General features: G+C 32.3%; 2 protein-coding genes across 3 annotated transcripts; both read left to right on the top strand.

The window, feature by feature from the left end:
• The first annotated feature begins 104 nt into the window (after window positions 1–104).
• On the top strand, window positions 105–6082 carry LOC114382292 (probable methyltransferase PMT11). The gene is made up of 9 exons (XM_028341600.1): window positions 105–981; window positions 1568–1717; window positions 1828–2098; window positions 2293–2403; window positions 2886–3045; window positions 4080–4337; window positions 4430–4552; window positions 4715–4792; window positions 5509–6082. Exons 1-9 carry the CDS (start codon window positions 328–330, stop codon window positions 5714–5716), a joined length of 2013 nt encoding a protein of 670 aa, XP_028197401.1. The 5' UTR covers window positions 105–327; the 3' UTR covers window positions 5717–6082.
• Window positions 6083–8007: 1925 nt separating this feature from the next.
• LOC114382686 (protein HESO1-like) lies at window positions 8008–14476 on the top strand. Of its 2 annotated transcripts, none has more exons than XM_028342259.1 (9): window positions 8008–8137; window positions 8832–9114; window positions 9845–10009; window positions 10982–11160; window positions 11239–11334; window positions 11617–11686; window positions 12946–13076; window positions 13399–13509; window positions 13705–14476. In XM_028342259.1, exons 2-9 carry the CDS (start codon window positions 8976–8978, stop codon window positions 14179–14181), a joined length of 1368 nt encoding a protein of 455 aa, XP_028198060.1. In that variant the 5' UTR covers window positions 8008–8137; window positions 8832–8975; the 3' UTR covers window positions 14182–14476. The 2 variants fall into 2 exon arrangements, with proteins under 2 accessions (XP_028198060.1, XP_028198061.1); XM_028342260.1 differs by having other exon boundaries at window positions 8029–8188.
• The last annotated feature ends 5721 nt before the right edge of the window (window positions 14477–20197 follow it).

The following is a 20197-nucleotide window of genomic DNA, read 5'->3' as shown; positions in this document are numbered from 1 at the left end:
CAACCTTAGAACATCCCTACTACTAAAAAAAACCTTTAAAAGTTCTCCCACCTTAGTCTCATCCCATTCTATATATGTTAATTCTTGTCACATAAATAAATTGATTATCATCCATTATTAACTAAGAAATACCGTTTTCTGTGTGGTTGCCCCTACAAAAATAAAAAATTAGCTGCAGTCACATACACACAGTCACTGCACCTACTATTGTTCATCTCAGAAGTGGCAACATAGTGAAGAAGCACTTGCATCGAAAGGAGGCATTTTGACTCGCACCCATTATTCATTCTTGGATCCATGAATTTTGATTGAATCACGAAATTCCCAATGACCGGCGATTTTCTCCGGACACCCCTCACTTTGAAGATCGCCACTTTCTTCTTCATCGCCGTCACATTCTTCTACTTCGGCAAGCATTGGTCCGATGGCTACCAGCAACTCGTCTTCTTCACTCAGCGATCCGACTCGGATCCGAACTCCAACCCGGTCGTTTCCACGTCCCCGAATTACGCCAAACCATTCAACGTCTCCGCCCTAATTGAGAACAACTCCCAACCAGGGCCGCCGGAAAATGTTCCTCCGCCGCCGCCGGAGGAGGGGTCGATCGAGAAACTGGGGGTGGTGAACGAGAATGGCACGATGTCCGATGAGTTCGAGGTGGGGGATTTCGATCCGGGAATGGTGGAACAGTGGGTGAACGAGACTCAGGTTGATGAGAGCGAGGGTTCTTCTTCTTCTCCTTCTTCTACTTCTGATTCTGATGTGGGATTTGGGATCAAGAAGTTCGGGTTGTGCCCGCGCGAGATGAGCGAGTATATACCGTGTTTGGACAACGAGGACGCGATTCGGAAGCTTCCTTCGACGGAGAAAGGGGAGAGGTTCGAGCGGCATTGCCCTGAGCAAGGTCGAGGGTTGAATTGCTTGGTTCCTGCACCCAATGGGTACCGTACCCCTATTCCATGGCCTAGAAGCCGAGATGAGGTCCAAATGTTGCCTTTATTATTCTCTCTTCCAATTTACCCAAATGGGTGTTTTCGGTTTCAATTTGGAGGATTTTGAATTAGCTTCTTTTTTTTATTAGACAAAACTTAGATGCAGTTCATAGGTGCTCTGGTGCTGTTCTGCCAAGAGAAAGAGTTCTACCTCAGTAATACACGTAGGAGGAGTGCTAGCAACACACTCTTAACACACACACTTTATTATTGGTTGAAATTTATTGAAAGTTACAAAATAAGTTGAGACCCACATTTTATTTTATGATTTCCAAGAAATTTCAACCAATAACACAGAATGTGTTGAAAAGAATTTGTTGCTAACATTTCTCTATATGTAAATAAGGTTTCCATTAAATGTCAACATGGTTTACTGAGGTGAAACTCTAATTTGGATTAGAGAACAGTACTAAAACACCTACACAACTTCATTTTTCCTTTTTATTTTAAGGTTTTCACAAGTACAACTAACCTTACCCAATGACCTGGTGTGATCTATATAGCTGACTTTGGTGGGACAAGACTTTGTTGTTGTTATTTCATATGCACAAGGTTTATTTTTGTTTCTTGTGTAGGTATGGTACAATAATGTTCCTCATACACGTCTTGTTGAAGATAAGGGAGGCCAAAACTGGATTTCTAGAGACAAGGATAAGTTTAAATTCCCGGGAGGTGGTACACAGTTTATACATGGGGCAAATGAATACTTGGACCATATTTCTAAGGTTGTTATGCTGTTTTTGTATACTTTGGTTTTGGTTTCACCTTTTTCTTTGGAGAATGTATGCAGGGGTGCACCTTATAGGAATCTGATGTTGGACTATTGCAATTGTAGATGATTCCTGATATTACATTTGGCAAGCATATAAGGGTGGTTCTTGATGTTGGCTGTGGCGTTGCTAGTTTTGGTGCGTACTTACTGTCACGGAATGTTGTCACCATGTCTGTTGCTCCCAAGGATGTTCATGAAAATCAGATTCAGTTTGCTCTTGAGCGTGGCGTACCAGCAATGGCAGCAGCATTTGCTACTAGACGCTTGTTATATCCAAGTCAAGCTTTTGACTTGGTACATTGTTCACGCTGTAGAATTAATTGGACTAGAGATGGTATGCTTTTCTCTCTTGTTTGATGTGCAATTGTTCTTAGTATCAATGAGGAGAAAAATTATATGGAGAGGTCTACAACAGCTAATCAACACTAGAAACTAGAGAATGCATGTTGGAACTGCCGCTTTTGTTGCTAGTATGATTTGTATACACCATTATTTGTGTTATGATGCTTAAACTTACTTGTGATGAAGATGGGATACTGCTGCTTGAAGTTAATAGGATGCTAAGAGCAGGAGGGTACTTTGTCTGGGCTGCCCAGCCGGTTTATAAGCATGAAGAAGTTTTAGAAGAACAATGGGAAGGTGCAGTTAAATTTTTTGAAGCTTTTTTAGCTATGGAGTTAGTGTATTTAATGATAGCTCTATTTTCTACCTTTTTGTATTAATATTAGCATTGTATGAATTGCCATACACACCAAATTGATTCTTACAATGGTTTCCATCAGTGTCTCCAGATGACACAGAATTAACATGCAACCTGTTAATCATCAACCTTTGACATATACCTCTCTCAGCGATTTGTCTGTTATTCAAAGCATAAGTTTGATCTTTTCCACATTTCCTTCTGATGTTTCTTTTTATTTCATTTGTCAATTCTGTCTTATATGCTATGACTTAAATATATGCTCAAGGAAAAGCATCTTAATCTGTTTTCATTCTTAAGTCACTTCTGCGATTTTCATTGAACAGTCAATAAGTTATTATTATGGTTTGTCTAACTTGTTATTGCTAAGAATGCTGTCTAAACCTATGATGAATGTAACATTTGATTTTGTTATCTTCAGAGATGCTTAATCTTACCACTCGACTCTGCTGGAATTTTTTGAAAAAAGATGGGTACATTGCAGTATGGCAGAAACCTTCTGACAATAGTTGCTATCTAGACCGTGAGGAAGGAACTAAACCTCCAATGTGTGACCCAAGTGATGACCCAGACAATGTTTGGTATTGTGTTTAGGCCTTTCCTTATACATCGATGATTATTGCAAAAAAGTGAAGCTTAAAATTACTATCGTTCTTGTATGTGATAGACCTTTCCTGGATAAAATCAGGGAGTAGAAAACAGGTGGATTTTGCCAATGTGTAGATTTGTTCCTTCATATTGTTGAAATGTTAAATGATGTTTTCCATCAAACAGAAAGTGAAACATAATGTTTGTTAGGATAAATTTGATGAAACTTTAAGCTCAATTCTATACTAGGACTATAAAAATGACTATGGACTATCTCACACACAATCAATAGTTAGTAGCAGCCTTTATGTCATCAATTTCTAATTTTCAATCTAATAGTTTAGCTTTTTAGGTGTGTAAGAGTGTATAAGTAGTGTGTATGAGTAACTAACTCAGTTTAGTTTACTACTGTAGTTAGTTAACAGTTAGCTTTAGTTACTTTTCAGTTTCAACTGAATCTCAACAGTATAAGTACTGTTATTGTTAGAGATCTCAGAGCCTTTTGTAAATTCTACAATGAGATATACAAATTTCTTTTTCAACAGTATAAGCCTTGATTACTGAAGCATATGCCAAGTTACAAACAACTTAATCCTTCTCCACTCAACCCTCCTTGGGGAAAGATACAGAAACAAAAAAAATGAAAACAAAATTATATGGTGGTCCATAACAATGGAAAAATGGTTATTTCACTGTAGATATGGTTTTCCATTTGTTAAATATTATATTATATTACATTAATTCATAATAAAATGTGGAATTCTGTAAAGACTAAGGAAGCAAAAGAATTGGCAGTGCTGCCCCCAAGTTTTATGTGTCTATTTTGGATTTCTATCTGTAATGTTGTAGAATGCTTTTTCTGGTTACACAATTAAAACCTATACTGCTTATAAAAAAGAAAACTACAAGTGAGTTGTATAAATAAATTTGGGTGAAGCCTCATGATAGCTTTTCACACATCTCAGTGTTATTATTAAAATTTAATGGCTCATTATTGGTGATTTTGTTAATTACTTGATTAATCTAGGTATGCTGATCTAAAAGCATGCATCTCTGAATTGCCTAAGAACATGTATGGAGCAAATGTTACTGAATGGCCTGCACGTTTGCAAAGCCCCCCTGATAGGCTTCAAACCATAAAGCTTGATGCTTTCACATCCAGATCAGAGCTTTTTAGGGCAGAATCAAAATACTGGAATGAAATAATAGCAAGCAATGTTCGTGTTTTGCACTGGAAAAAAATCAGATTAAGAAATGTTATGGACATGCGAGCAGGTTTTGGAGGGTATTGTTTTTTTCTTATTTACTTTCTTGTTATAAATTTGCTTTTAGGAATTTTCCTATGAGAATCTTCAATATATTTGAGTGTTTTTGCAGATTTGCAGCAGCATTGATTGATCAGAATCTTGACAGCTGGGTTATGAATGTGGTTCCTGTTAGTGGTCCAAACACCTTGCCTGTTATATATGACCGTGGGTTAATTGGAGTTATGCATGACTGGTATTTCACTAAGCTTAGTTAAGATATATTAAATACAAGTGTTCTCAATGTTGTGCTGTGGTTTCTTAATTCCACATGCTGAACAATTCCCCTTTGTCCAAATCCTCTAAATTACTGTCAACTTGTCAGCACGAAGTAACAATTTCATGATTTGTAATATAGGTGTGAGGCATTTGACACCTACCCAAGAACCTATGATTTATTGCATGCTGCAAACCTACTTTCTGTTGAGAAAAAAAGGTACTATTCTCCACTTATCAGCACTTTATCTCTTTCTTGCCAACTGTTTATCAGCACTATTTATTGACACAAATCTCCATATTAGTGCCAATAAAAATAAAAATAAGTATTGTATTGTGGTTTAGATATTAGCCTTTCATGTCTCTCAAGCAAAGTGATTTGTTTTTTAATATCCAATTTATTATCCTTCTTAGCCTTATATACTACTTTAAATAAGCTTATATTAATGTTTCTGAATTTAAGGCTGTCACTAACAAGCATATGCACTAGATCTCAATATTCATGCATAGTGAAACAACTAATATTTGCAATTTCATTGTTCCACAGCATGTATTATTACAAAATATTTTATTTCTCTAATAGATTTTGGATAATACAACACTGATTTATAGACAGAATTAGTCCCCAAAGAGGAAATCAAATCTGCTGCAATCAGGAAAAAAAACAAGGAAGCAATAAATAGCCTACCACCTATGATCTGATCATAATTCAGATTTTATTCAAATTTGATTTTGAACAGATTATTACAATATCAAATCAAGGCATTAATTAGGAATAATTGATACAAAAATTAAGGACAAACTTGCAACTGTCTTAATATCTCATTCATTCAGAGCATGTATTATGATTCCATCAGTTCATAATTGCTTATTGCAAATAAGAAACATGTTGTATGATGTCTATTCTTTACTATCTGTTGCATTTCTCTCTATCAGATGCAATGTCTCATCCATTATGCTTGAGATGGATCGGATACTAAGACCTGGCGGACGTGTGTACATCCGCGATTCTCTTGATATCATGGATGAACTTCAAGAGATTGCCAAGGCAATAGGCTGGCACGTGATGTTGCGAGACACAGAGGAGGGGCCTCATGCAAGTTATAGGGTATTGGTTTGTGATAAGCACTTGCTACTCTCTTAAAGCTAAATGGGGTATATTGCATGATATTTTCTACGACCCTGCAAGTGGAAGTCATCAACAGAACATGGCAAAATCTGTCATTTTAGAAGTGTAGGAAGATGCAAGTGCAAGTACTACTAGGCATTTGAGAAGTGCAGGAAGATGCAAGAACACATCCTTACAAACGTGTAGGAAGATGGTCAGCATTTATTCATCGATACCACTATTCATGAGATCCCTAAAGCTGGATAGATCAGGTGCATCATCTAACCTATTTGTAAAATTCAATTTATTTGTATATTCCAAAGCTCTCGTGGCTTAAATATTTTTGTTGTTCCCACGAATATAAGTACATTCGGTGTTGATCTTTAGAAATTTTTTGGGTCAGTTTGTATCTCTTTTCTTAGAAGCTCCTTTTGGAACCAAGCTAGCTGGATACAAATCAACCAGAACAAAAATATACTAGCTATAAGTAAGTGTGTGTATAGATATCCTTTGGAATCGATTCTGACAGCCAAAATTATGGTGTGACCGTGAAAAATCAGAAGCAACAAAGCGTTGTTTCAGTGTGACTGTGAAAAAAAAAATTGATTTTGCTTCACCGTGCCAAATTTATTTTTTTTGGGAAAACAAAATCTATTTTTTTTGGTAAAAGTAAAGGTCTGTAATTTGCGTCAAAGGAAAATGTAAATGTGATAAGTGTTTTTTCAGGCAATGGAAAAATTATCTTTGGAGATCAAAATGCCCATGGTTTTGGAAAGAAAGAGATAATTTTTAAGAACCAAAATATTAATAATTTTATTGTCTAATGTGCATTATGTAGTACTTTATGTGCCACATCATAATTTTCATTAGTGATAACTGATTGGAGTATTAGAGATTTTAGGAGCAATTTCATTCTTTACAATCAACACTCTTCAGTTACTAGTTAATATTTACTCTACACTATAACATTAACTCTTAAAAACAGATGCTAAGAAACATTTAATATATGCTCTATTAATTATTTTTAAAAACTATTGAACACTTTTTTTTTATATTTTTAGCATGATAAATGTTATTATATAAATTTATATTTTTTATTTTTCTTAATAAAAAATTCACGTTTTTATGTTGGCAAAATGAATAGAAAAAATTGACAATTGTGATTGACCCAAGAACCAGGCCATGTGACATCTCTAATGAAAATCACACTCACCTCTCCTTCCCTGCCCGCACTGCACTGCACTACTCTGCCAGCCATTTTAAAACCCTAAAAAAAAATTAAGGGTGATTTATTTCAGTTGATTGAATATGATCGAATAGTATTATAAATTTCTTTGTATTACTGTCTTTGATTTTCACCAATAAAAAATAATTCAGAAAAAGCAATGGACCTGTTATCCTTTTTCCCGCATCCAATTGTCATCCTCAAAGGTTCTTCATATATAAAAAAGTTCAAAACATTAGTATTAGTAAATTTAAAATAAGTTTTATTGATTTTTTCTTCTTTCCTAACATATAAGATTATTTTTTGTTGAAATCAGTGTAAATTTGAATCAAAATCCATTACTTTATAGAGTATTTTACTTCTTATATAAAAATAAAAAAAATTAAGAAACAATCATCTACATTTTTTAAATAACAGTTATAAAAAGGAGATATTATTTTTTTTTTGAAAAATTTTGAAAATTTTCATCGAAAATATACGCGTCCAGTGTTTTAATTTTTGAGATTTAAAAGCCTCTTCTTTTGAAGTAAACAAAAAAAACCCCTCTTCCTTTATTTCTCCACTGCATTATATAAATATTTTTTTGTCTCTTTTTTTGGGAAAAAGTGTCCGTAAAAATAAAGTAAAAATATTAAATAAAGTGTAAATAGTACATCAAGTTACAATGTGAATTTTTTTATATCACCGATATATAAAAATCAGTCAACTCTAAGAACTCTTAAATAAATGGCTTTTTTTCTCGGGAGTTTAGAGTTCAATGAAATATTTTTATCTTGCAAAATAAAACGATTTAGAAATTGAAGGATTTATTCCGAAATTTACTCAATTACTTTTCATTAAAGCAAATATTCACTTGGTTTTTTGTCTTAATCAGGACCTGACTAATCCATACTTTATTTTGGCGAATACCTTACTAATCCATATAAAACACACATTAATCCAAATCTTCACTTGTTTTTTTTTTTTCTTAACTTAAGCATGATAACCTTTTTTTTTGTCCCATCACTTGGTTGGTTTGGTTTCTATTAATAAATAAGAATACCGATAATAATGGAAACAATTTATTCCAAATTTATTAGTGGGACAAACATCACCCAATTAAAATTTCATTGTCTTAAAAAGGTTTCCCACATTTCAAAGTAGAAAACCCCTCTTCGTAAGTTTGCTCGGTGGCACTGCTACTTCAACTCACTCCCAAGTTTCCTCCTTTCTCACATATAAACAATGCCAACGTAAGTTTCAGCAATCACCCTTCATTTATTTCCGAATGGTTTCTCTTGATGGTGCGTTTTTTAATTCATCTTTGTCTCTTTCTACATTCCTCGCTCTTTTATTTCTATTTTTTATTATCTGGGTATTCATTTATTGCTTTTTACTATTGCTGTTTTTTATTGGGTAGTTCTTGAATTGGACAAGGGAAATATGTGAATGAAATTTGTGGAATTTATGTTCATGCTTTTCTGCTTGGGGTGTGGATTTGAGTTAGATGGAGCTTCTGTGGCGTTGTGTTGGATAAGTTAGGCATGGTTACCGTGTTTTTCAATTATTAATTTTTCTATGGATAGCTAATTGTGCTTGTTTCTGATAAATTTTGAATTGGTACTAAACAAGGCCAAAACAACTTATGAATTTGAATTGTTTGTCTCTTGAACATCCTATTTTGGATACCTTCTGGTGGTAGTATGGTGAGAGGAAACCAACAAGATTTGATCTTGAATGAAATTTATGAGCTATCAATTAAGAAAAATGATTTTAATTTCTCATTAATCTAATCATTAGCCTTTATAAGCTGAAGGCCTAGTATGTTACCTTGTTTACATTCTATGTAATTGTTGTCACACCTATGAGGCCTGGATAGTGCAAAAGATGAACAATTATTTCAGATCCGCATAATGCAATCTCTAACTTTATGAACAATTATTTCAGGTCAGGGATATTGCACCAAGGCTTTCAATATGCTTGTAGATTGTGATCCTCTTGCCTTCATCTTTTTCATTTAGTGTTGCATACCATAATTGCAGCTGTCTTATTGATACATTGACTGCTACTGAGAGTTATTGAAGGGCAAAAATGAGTACACATAGTATGTTGGATATTGTTGTAAATGATATACTTCGAGTGGTCACACCATTACAAGAAGATTGGGAGATACGGTTTGCAATTATTAACGATTTTCGAAGCATTGTTGAATCTGTGGAAAGCCTGAGAGGTGAACTTTCTAGAAGTTTTGTTTCTGTTCTCTACCCCCTCCCCCTTTTATTACTAGTGTTGATAATGATTCTCCTTTATTTAATTACAATTTCTACGCATGATCATATTTGCTGGCTTGAAGTGGATATCACTTAACCTAATTTTGCTTGTTGTAGACCATGATTTCTGTATATAGCGAAGGAAGATCCAAGAAGGGGCTAATTACATTCTTCTAATTGTTTTTGTTAGCATTAGTTCTTCCTATACATATGATTGAATAGTTCTTTTTATGCTTATGATTGAATAATATACTAGATTCATTAACTACTTTACACTGCTATGAACCAGCATCAGAGTGGACATATGTCAGTATGTCGTAGGGAATGCTACATGGTTGTACTAAGTTGTTTTTTTCTCCTCATCCAAAGAAGGGAAAAGTAAAAGATGCCAACTTGTGGGGCAAACTTTCAAACTAACTTGATGGTTTCTCCAATAAAAAATGGAAATTAAAATGAATTTTATTATGGTTTACGCATGACAACTTTTCCAGCATTTAATTTTGTTGTTTACCTTGAGTACCACAGATGTAGAAACAGATGGATTCAAGTGACTTACCATGAAATTTTCTGCTCTATATGGAGTCATGTCATAAGACGATTTAGGCTCCTGTATCTTATAGATATAAGCAGATTTTAACTCATTAATTAAAAAATTTAAGTATTTAAAGTTGTACTTCACTTTTGGAACAGGAGCAACTGTTGAGCCATATGGATCATTTGTGTCTAATCTCTTCACGCGATGGGGTGACTTGGATATTTCAATTGAGCTATCAAATGGTTTGCATATTTCATCTGCAGGGAAAAAACAAAAACAGACTTTATTGGGGGAGGTTTTAAAAGCTTTGAGAATGAAAGGTAAAATTCTTATACTTGAAGCTTCTGTCACTTGGAAGTTAGTATAAAATCTGTGTATTTGTTAACCATGTAGCAGATTCATTTTTCTTCCAATTTTACAATTATTTTTTCTTTATCTTCAAACAGTTCAAGCAATAGGATGTAAAGCTTAGGTGTAACAAATATCCATGCAAGAAATTGTAACAAATATCCATTGAAGTAAAGTGCAATTAGGTGTAACAGATATCCATGCAAGAAATTGTAGTGTGGGGTACAAACCACTGTATATTTATCATATGATTATTAATGTGTACTCTTCTAAATTAACTAATACAACTAGGATAAGTACCAACTTGGTTACTGTAAATATATTATTTCGTTATTTTATGGAGCACTTATTAGTGGCTTGTACAGGGTACAACTTTTATTTTATATGTCACTTGAAATTGTTATTTGCATGTAACTTTACAAATAAAACTGAAATTGGTTGGATAATGTAGTGACATGACTACTGTTGAAGATTAGGATAAGGGGAGATGACTTCCCTTCAAAATTTGACTGGGTTGATGTCCCAGATATGTCTTTTCTGTTGACTCGCTTTAAATCTGGACAAAAATTACGCTTCAGTAACTGGAGAAAAACAGGGTGAATGATCTTATATGGTTGAGTTGTTCTATAATTTAATATCCATTTTAAATTTAAGATTGAGTCAAGCTAGACAGCATGATTATTTCATCTACGCTATAAAATCATGTAATTACTTGTTGAACCAATCAATCCAATAATGATTTTTAATTTTTTATCACTCCATGTCAACTTTGGTACCGATTATCAGAGGTTTATTTTATTTGACTAAATTTTTCCTTTAGATTTAAGAGTTCCATTAGCAGTGGTTATTAAACTTTTCATAGCTTTCTTTGCCTATAAAACTTAAGAAATTTGTGAGTTTCTTTAGTATGTCCTAATACATTCTGTAATAACATTAATTTGCAGGTGGAGGGAGTAACTTGCAGTTCATCTCCAATGCTAGAGTGCCCATTTTAAAATTTAAAAGCTACCGGCAGGGTGTATCTTGTGACATTTCAATTAATAACCTTCCAGGCCAAATGAAATCCAAGATTTTGCTTTGGATCAACAAGATAGATGGCCGTTTTCGTCATATGGTTTTACTGGTACATTCTTGATTCTAAAGAAAGGTTGCTGTGCTTGGAATTGCTTCTGTTTGATTAATTTCTTTTTTGTTTGTATAGGTCAAGGAATGGGCCAAAGCACATAAAATCAATAACTCAAAAGCTGGAACTTTCAACTCCTATTCGCTAAGTTTGCTTGTGATATTTTATTTTCAGGTATTTCTCCTTTTTCATACACTTTTTTTTTCATGTAATTTCTTATATAAATATTTTAAAAGAGACACAGTGAAAGTAAGCCAGTAAGGTGACAATTTTATAATTATATTTTAAAACATTAAATAGAAACAAAAAATGTTCTCTCAAATTAAACAGGCCCTAAAATAGTGGGTGCCTCCAGCCATCCACTATAGTATGTTTTAACTATTAGTAGTCTTCTCTCTGAAAATAATAGATGGATCTTTGTCCTCTGATGCATCCAATGTTTCCCTTCTTTTTCAGACATGTATTCCTGCAATTTTCCCACCGCTTAAAGATATATACCCTGGCAACATGATTGATGATCTTATAGGTACATTTCATCCTTCCTTTTGAGCATGAAATGTCATTATTCTAGCATTCTGAACCTGTTCATAGAAAGCTAAAATATTCGCTCTTTTTATGTTCAGGTTGAGTGCATGCTTCAATTTTAAGAATTCTGTAAATGCCTATAATTTATTTCAATGCCTAGACTTCAAACATATTCACCTTGCTATTTCCTTTACTCCCTGCATTACTTTACACTTTCTGATACAAACTACTAAAATTGGATCTCAAATTTCAGCATCAATAATCAAAGAAATGAAACTAAAAAGGTAAAGAAATATCAAAATGGAAAAGATAGAAATGGAAATGACGCCACAAACAAAAATTGTTTGATAAGTCAAGGAAGATTCGTCACAAAGAAAGTGTTTCTTTGATAAAAATCAAAAGGTTTTAATCCAAGAACCAAGAGAGAACTCTCTCACGTGACACAAAGGCTAATATCAAATTTCATCAAAAGCTACGTTTACAAAAATGTTTAGAGTCATATTTATATCCATAACTAACAAGGCCCATTTTACACATGAGCCCAACAAGTTAAACATGCTAACTAATAAAACTAAAAAGTCAATTGCAAAAGCTCAATAACAAGAAATTACACTAAAATAATAGGCCCCTTGTAGCTTCCTAGTCCTCTATCACTTTCCTTTTGTAGTTTTCTTTTTTACATGTATTTGAAGAATTAATCCTCTTTGAAAGGCATGATCGGTATTCAGTATCTTAGTTTGATTGGATTGATTTTAGTTTTAAAGGCCTTCGGATAATATTTGCTAAAAGAATAGTGGCTAGTAGGTTTGGGGTTGACAAACAATCAACTCTTGATGACAGATTGGTGGGCTGCAGGCTCATGTATAGTGCTGTTTATTACTTTTTGTTCTATCTCTCCTTTTTTAAACTTTTAGGGCTTCAAAGAACAGGGTTGGGGGGGGGGATTTGACTATCCTTTTCCCTTGACTCTCCCTCGAGGCAATTCTAGTTGGTCTAAATACAGCTGAGGGATAAGTACAAAAATCTTGTTCAACATGATTTCCAGGCAGCAACCCTTTGCCAAATTTTCTTTGAATTTATGAGTTTGGAATGATCAAAATGCTTGATGTGTCTCTTAAAATAGTGCCAAAATTAGAATTGTCAATCACTTGTATATATTAGAATTAGAATTGTCAATTTAATTGTATATATTAGAATTAGTATTGTCAATTTACTTGTATACAGGAGTTTGTAACCTTTATCTTGATGTAATGTATGCAGGTATTAGATCTGATGCAGAGAATCTTATTGCAGAAACTTGTGATGCTAACATAAACCGGTTCATATCAAACAGGGCAAGGTCAATTAACAGAAAATCTGTGGCGGAACTTTTTGTTGATTTCGTAGGGAAGGTAAATTGTTATTTTGTTGATTATACTTTCAATTGCTATTGGTAAAAGACATTTGTATGCCGTGTTTAATATCTGGAATTTTTCTGTGCACTTGATCATACAGTTCATAGCTGATCATTTTTAAAGCTATGTCCTTTTTCCCCTGGGTAATACCGGTGAAATGTCGTAATGATGGATGTCATGTATTTTTAATGAAAAGATAACATTTTATACGTATCTGTTCTTGAGGCTCTCTGGCAATGAATTTCCTCAATCTATAGTACTTCCCTCTAGGCATTATTTACATATAATAATGATTACAGCATGTTGTATGTTCCTGCAGTTTGCTAAGATGGATTCAATGGCCGTGGAGATGGGAATCTGCCCCTATACTGGAAAATGGGAACAGATAGAGGACAATATGATTTGGTTGCCCAAGACTTACGCAATATTTGTAACACCTTGCTTATGTTCTCTATTTTTTAGTGACATTATAGTTTTGTTTTGGGGATAGGTTATGCTTGGTTATTGCAAGAACAATGCTTGATTCCAATGCCGTAGTGTAGTGGCCAATAATACTAGATTCTATCATATACATATTTTCTCTTGCTCTGCTAATTATATTTGTATCTGACTTTTGATTGGTTAGGTTGAGGATCCTTTTGAGCAGCCACAAAATACTGCAAGATCCGTCAGTGCAGGACAACTGAAGAAGATAACAGAGACATTTGCAAGGACGCACGACTTGCTTACCTCAACAAATCAGAATCAAATTTCACTTTTGTCCAACTTAGCACCAGCACATGTAATAAGATGTATCACAAGGCCTTACGGTGGAGGTTACATTCACCCAACTCAGCCACAAGTGCAGAGGGGTGTTGCTTACTTTCACCCAACTCAGCCGCAAGTGTTCCGCCCAACTCAGCCACAGGTGCAGAGGGCCATACGCCCGCTGCAACCGCAGTCGCAACATCATTTTCAAAATGCCAGTCAAGGAACAAGCTCCAACAGTTCATTTTCAACTGGACAAATACAAGCGCGTAAAGGAGTGAGCTCCAACAGTTCATCTTCAAAAGGACATACGCCGGTGCATAGAGGCCAACAGATGTGGAGGCCAAAGAGTTAAAGGGGGTCTCTATTACTCTGAAAATGTCATCATGGTTTTAGCTTTGAACAGGTTTTGACTATTGTCTTTCAGTTTACTTGTTAACACAAGTGATTGAAAGAATGGGATTTTGGTTTTTTTTGTGCCCTTGTGGATCAAAAAGTGATTAACCGTGTATATTACATGAGGTTTTGGTGGGGGCATTATATTGACGTTTTTACAACTCTTATGTACTTGTGGTAATATTCGGAGCATGCAAGAGTTTGCAAAATGGAACTTTGTATATGAACCATAAATGGTTTTGCTTGTTTAGTTACCAAGTCGCATTATAGAGACTTAGAAATGACGTAACACACTTTTGATACATTTTTTATTAGGTGAAATAATGGGAGCTTCATTTAATGATCTGGGCACACTGCAACCTACGTGAAATTGATTTAGTAAGTGTTATGAGGAGTGTGCCAAGTGTTTTTAATATTCTTTTTTTAAAGATAAAATAAACTAATTGTACATAACTACATCTTGGATTGGATTGGTGATCAATTTTCCCACTAGCAATAGGATATTAAATATATTAGTCTCTATTTTTCACTTGACAAGTAGTAAGCCTGAATTGAATGCCCTGTGGCCACAAGTTCATGACAGACTGGAAGCTCTCCAGTGACAAGCTTACACTTTTGACATCTTTTTATAAATGTTAAATATATCAATTTAATCATTGAATTGAAAGTTTTCATGAAATAGATGAAGAAAAAATTTATACATTTTAAAATTTAATTAATAATTTATCATTCCGTTTTATTTTAACATATAATGCTCTTTAAAATAAGCAATATTTCTGTTATTAGATTAGATTACTTAGAGTTAAGATCCTCTCCGGTGAATGTCACTGGATGATATCTTAGCCATTGAAATTATATAATTTATTTTATTAAAAATACTATAAAGTAATGTTTAAAAAACATGAATGAATGAGATGTATTCATAGGATACTCTCATGTTAATTTTCAATGGAGATAATCTCTGCCGATTACTTATCCATAAGTGTCTAAATTATTTAAAATTTTGTGTAGATAAAATAAACATGTGGATTAATTGGTATAAAATTGCTCTAGTTGAAATCAATGATAATATCAAGTTCCTGAATATATTATTACGTTAAATATTCAGAGAATGAATTTTATCGTTTATAATAATCTTATCAATAAAAAAAAATACATAATCAATAGAAAACTATCATGATATAATTATTGAATTGATAAAATTACATTTGAAAAAACAATTAAAATATAAATTTTCCACTTGCGTTAATTAATCCTATCTTTTTTATATATGTAAAATAACATTAATAAATTTGAAAGATTCAATTTCTTTATATCTTTGTAGTTAGTGAAAGTAACTATAATTGAATCTTTAGAAAGGAGAAAGACAAATCGCTGTCTTGATTAGCGTTACGTACAACACTTAAACCAAAAAAACGTGTGATAGAATCAAACAATCACTAGAATTTGTCAGTGAAGCGATTGATCAGCAAGGGATAATAAGAACTGTCTCCACTTTGTCTTTGACATGCATCCTACCAGAATATGATACCTTCCATACTTTGTTTGTGACCAAATATGAATCGTCAAATGTTTTTTGTTTATTAATTATCTAAATTTGGATGGATGGATGTTTTTTCAAGCCTCTAGTGTTTTTCCTCACACGTGTAATGCTTATGACATTATTCCTTATGGATGTTATATTCAGGAAATCTCAAAAGTGGAGCATTCACATTTCACGGTCAACCTCAGCATATATATATATATATATATATATATATATATATATATATATGTTTAGATTAGTGGTTGAATTTGTAACACCATGCTTCGGGGAATAAAAATTTATCCACAGATTCTGCCAAATTTATTTCTTTTGAATCTTAACAATTTATGAAGTCGTGTACATTTTTCTTCTAGTAAGAACATGTGGACGCTGCATTTTTTTATTAGGTATTTTTCTTACTAAATGGTATCAGATTCTTGTTAATTTTCCACACGCACGAATTATGTTACTTTTTTTTTTTAATTTCCATTTTGATTGGGACACATTGCAGCAATAAACTGCTGAAGAAAGTTATAAAGCATTATGGTTGATTATATGCCAAAGTTCGGATAGGATAACATTATTGTAGGTTACATCTTATCCGATTCTAGGCCAAATGCAAAATGGAAATGTTATTTCTACATGCTCTATGCTTTCCCGTGTTCTCATTTTCTACCTTATCATATTAGGAGACATGGAACTAAAACTGCTACCTGAAACTAGCACAGAACTAAAACTGGTATGTAACAATAAATTATTACATGGGCTAGAACAATGTCATCTCAACCAATCTCTATTGGACATTTTTTTTAAAATTAAAAAATATGATTAGATGTTATATGTTATATAGAGATTGGTCAAGATCACATAGTTTCATACCATGTCAAGTATTTTGGAAAATAGCTTGATCCAATCATTTCTCTTAACATTAAACACATGACAATACCAACCCTCCATGCTGTATATCAAATTAATTGTACCACTAACCGTATGTCGGAATTTACTTTAAAAGAAGTACTGTAATAATGACGTAAAAGTGACGAATAATGTACCTAATGAACTTCAGTGCCTTTATCATGTATCTGGTATTTTATGATACCAATCAATCGTTTAAACCAGATAATGACTTGTTCTTGGCTTAATGAATAAAGGAAGAAGGGAAAAAAAGAAGAGAATTCATAACTTCAAATTCTCATACTAATTAAAAATAATAAATTAATAATTAATATTTATCGATAAAAAAAATAACTTATAAAGTATCTTTGAACATTTAAAAATAGATAAATCATATTCATAACAAATTCAAAACAGTAATTACTTTTAAAAGAAAGTTAATGGAGCAATTTAAACCTTGGATACAGCTTCATGAGATGTGTACATTATCTTTAATATTTTGCTTCTTAACTCTTCACCTAACGAAATTGAGCGTCAGAGTCAGTTATGACTAAGAGAAGTTCTACATCTTGAGTTCTATCATCAGAGTTTGTTGTGAAATAGATGATCACTCCTTCAAGGAGTTTGAAAAGAGAAAATCTCTAAACAAACATCTCATTAAAACATTTTGGGTGGCAACCTACTAAAACCTACTCTGATTTTGTTCTATCCTCGCCTCTAATTGTGCTTCAAACATTTTTATCTCTCGCACCCACATTATTTCTGAAGTAGTAGTTGCAGCCTCATAGTCATATGCACTATGTAGTAATTTGTCAAAATGCACATTATTGCAAATAGCCTTGACCATATCAAGAAGGTTTCATAACACTTAAGCTAATTTCCAAATTAGGTAAACTAATCGTTTTTAAAGAAGACTAATTACTATATATTAGTTTAAGATCAAATTCAATGGTTTTTTCCAGAAATAATTAGTGAAGAAGTAGAAAATTGATTCTTAGATGTAACTAGTATATGGGCCCAACTGATAGGGTTGAACGCAAGCAATCAGCATCAAATCCAAGCAAATCTCGTCCAGCTAAGAGATGGTGACACAAAAAAAGGATCAAATGCTACGTGTCCATCTTTGATTAATAATGTAAGTGAGCCCACATGTTTAGTTTATTTGTGAAATTTGCATAAAAAATGGTGTAATGTGCTAACAAGTAACAACCAAAACCCAAATATCTTTTTCCTTTCATTCTGTTTAAGAATTGTGTTTCCTCTTAAAAGAAAAATACTACCGATAACTACTAGATCATCATTAAAGTATTTAATTATAAAATGAGTAGATATAATTTCGTTCTCAGTGACAATTAATTTTAGTTTGATTCTTAAAATTGTTTGTATGTATAATCTAATCTCTAAATATATCGAATTAATGACAACTTAATACATAATTTAGTCTTCAAAATAATTACTTTCCAGACAATTTATTTTTTAAAAATTTTATTGACTTGATCATAAATTTAATTTTAAAATTTATTCAATTTCGGGTTAGAAGAAAACATATCACAAAATGTATAAAATTAGAAATTAAATTATATAAATTTTTAAAGAATACAATTAAAGCATGTTTTTTTAAATGATTTATCTTTTGATTTATTGATTTGTTTCTTTAATTGCCTAAGCCGTGTACGGAAAAAGAACTACATGAATATAACTATTTAGAGGAACAACATTTATCCATCCTCAAGTCGACAACTGGGGTCCCAAATAAAGGGCACTGTCATCAAATTACATCTATTGTCGAGTTTCTTATGTGACTCTTGTGTCGTGTAGAGGTTATTGCTACCCAGCACAGCTTCATCATCATAACATTTGATGGTATAATAATGATGATAATAATAATAATAATATCAATTTTTACAATAAATAATAACATTATCTTTCTTTTTATTACGTGTCCGTATTTTTTCTTACAAAATTTCGTATTGATCTATTTTGTAAAAGCTTAAGATGATTTTACTAATATTTTTATATTTTCATTTAATTTTAAAATATTCTATATATTTATCATAAATAAAAGATAAATGATAATGGAGGTTATATTAAAAAAAATTTAAAAATATGTATATTAATTATATTTCTTAATCTATGTTTTATCTATTAGACTACACAAAGAAAAAGTAAGAATAGTATTTTAAAAAAAACCGAAGAATGGTATGAAATCATATATAAAAATATGCATGAATTTAATTAAAATTTATTGATGAGATAAATATTTTTTACACTACCATTCAATTAAAAATTATTATATTATATATTATAATTTTATCAACTTTTATAATGGCTCTTTAAAATTCCACACTTAAGATGGTTTTTAATTAAAAAATATTTACACCAGCAGGGCTAGAAAATTAAACTAAAAAAACTTTGAAAAGCGCCTCATTTGTTGCTTCTAAATCAAACTCATTTTAGTGTTTAATGTAGGTATATAAAATACTTTGAAGGGATCTGGAGTTAAGTCGGGAGGTAAATAAAATCTAACAAAATTTTTTTTTTATCAAAAATTAAACTCAAATAATACTTAAATGCTTCAATTTTAATTCTATTATATTAACAACTTATATCTAATCACTGATCTTTTTGAAAGTTCATTTTCCATTAATAGTTTCTATTCAATAGCAACATTAATTAAAAGTACTTCTAATTAATAATATTATTCAAATAAAATTCATTTTATTAACATAATTTTAAACAAAAATATATCAAAATATAAACTATACTTATAGTAAACTCATTCTTTTACTAAACTTGAGATTTATAATATACTTTTGACTCAAGCTATGTCCACAAATTTGAATCCAAACAAGCATGTACAATATCTTTCTCTAAAAAAACATTTATCATCCAAAAGTATTTTTAGAAAGATTATCCAAACATGAAAATTACCCATTATCTTTTTCATGATGCAAGAGTTCCGAGATCCGCATTTTAAACCAATTTAACTGGTTCTACAGATTCAAATTTTTATAATTTTTTCTGATGTCGCAACTTCCTCAGTACCTTGTTCAATCTAATTTCCTTCTCGATATTATTATTGTGATATCGAGTTAGTACACTTGGATAAAAAATAATTCGACGAACTCTTTAAATCATGACACTTATTCAAGCTTCCTGACAAGTGACAAGGTACTAAAATGCATCTCTTTTAAAATTTCATCTAAATATCATTAGTAAAGATTAGTGTTAATAACTATAATTTGTTTAATATTCAAAAGTTTTTCTCTGATTTGAGACTTGAGAGTGGAGGAGGAAACTAGGTGCGATAATAGCTTTGGTTTAGATACACAAGAGTTGGGGAGGATAGGAGCAGAAAGGGCCATTGTCTGTCAAGTTATTCAACATCTAATCCAAGCAATTAGTGTTCAGAGGAATAAAAAAGAGGCAGTTTGGCTTTGAATTTTTAAGAATAGCAACGTTTTCCAGTGCTCGTCTTGTAAAACTGCAGATGAATAATGTCGTTCATCTCCAAATGTTGTACTGTAAGTAAAACTACAGAACAAAAAATATATAA

Source organism: Glycine soja, chromosome 13, assembly GCF_004193775.1.
Source record: "Glycine soja cultivar W05 chromosome 13, ASM419377v2, whole genome shotgun sequence".
Lineage (NCBI taxonomy): Eukaryota > Viridiplantae > Streptophyta > Magnoliopsida > Fabales > Fabaceae > Glycine > Glycine soja.
Note: the sequence above shows the minus strand (reverse complement) of the source record. Positions and strands in the feature narration are given on the sequence as shown.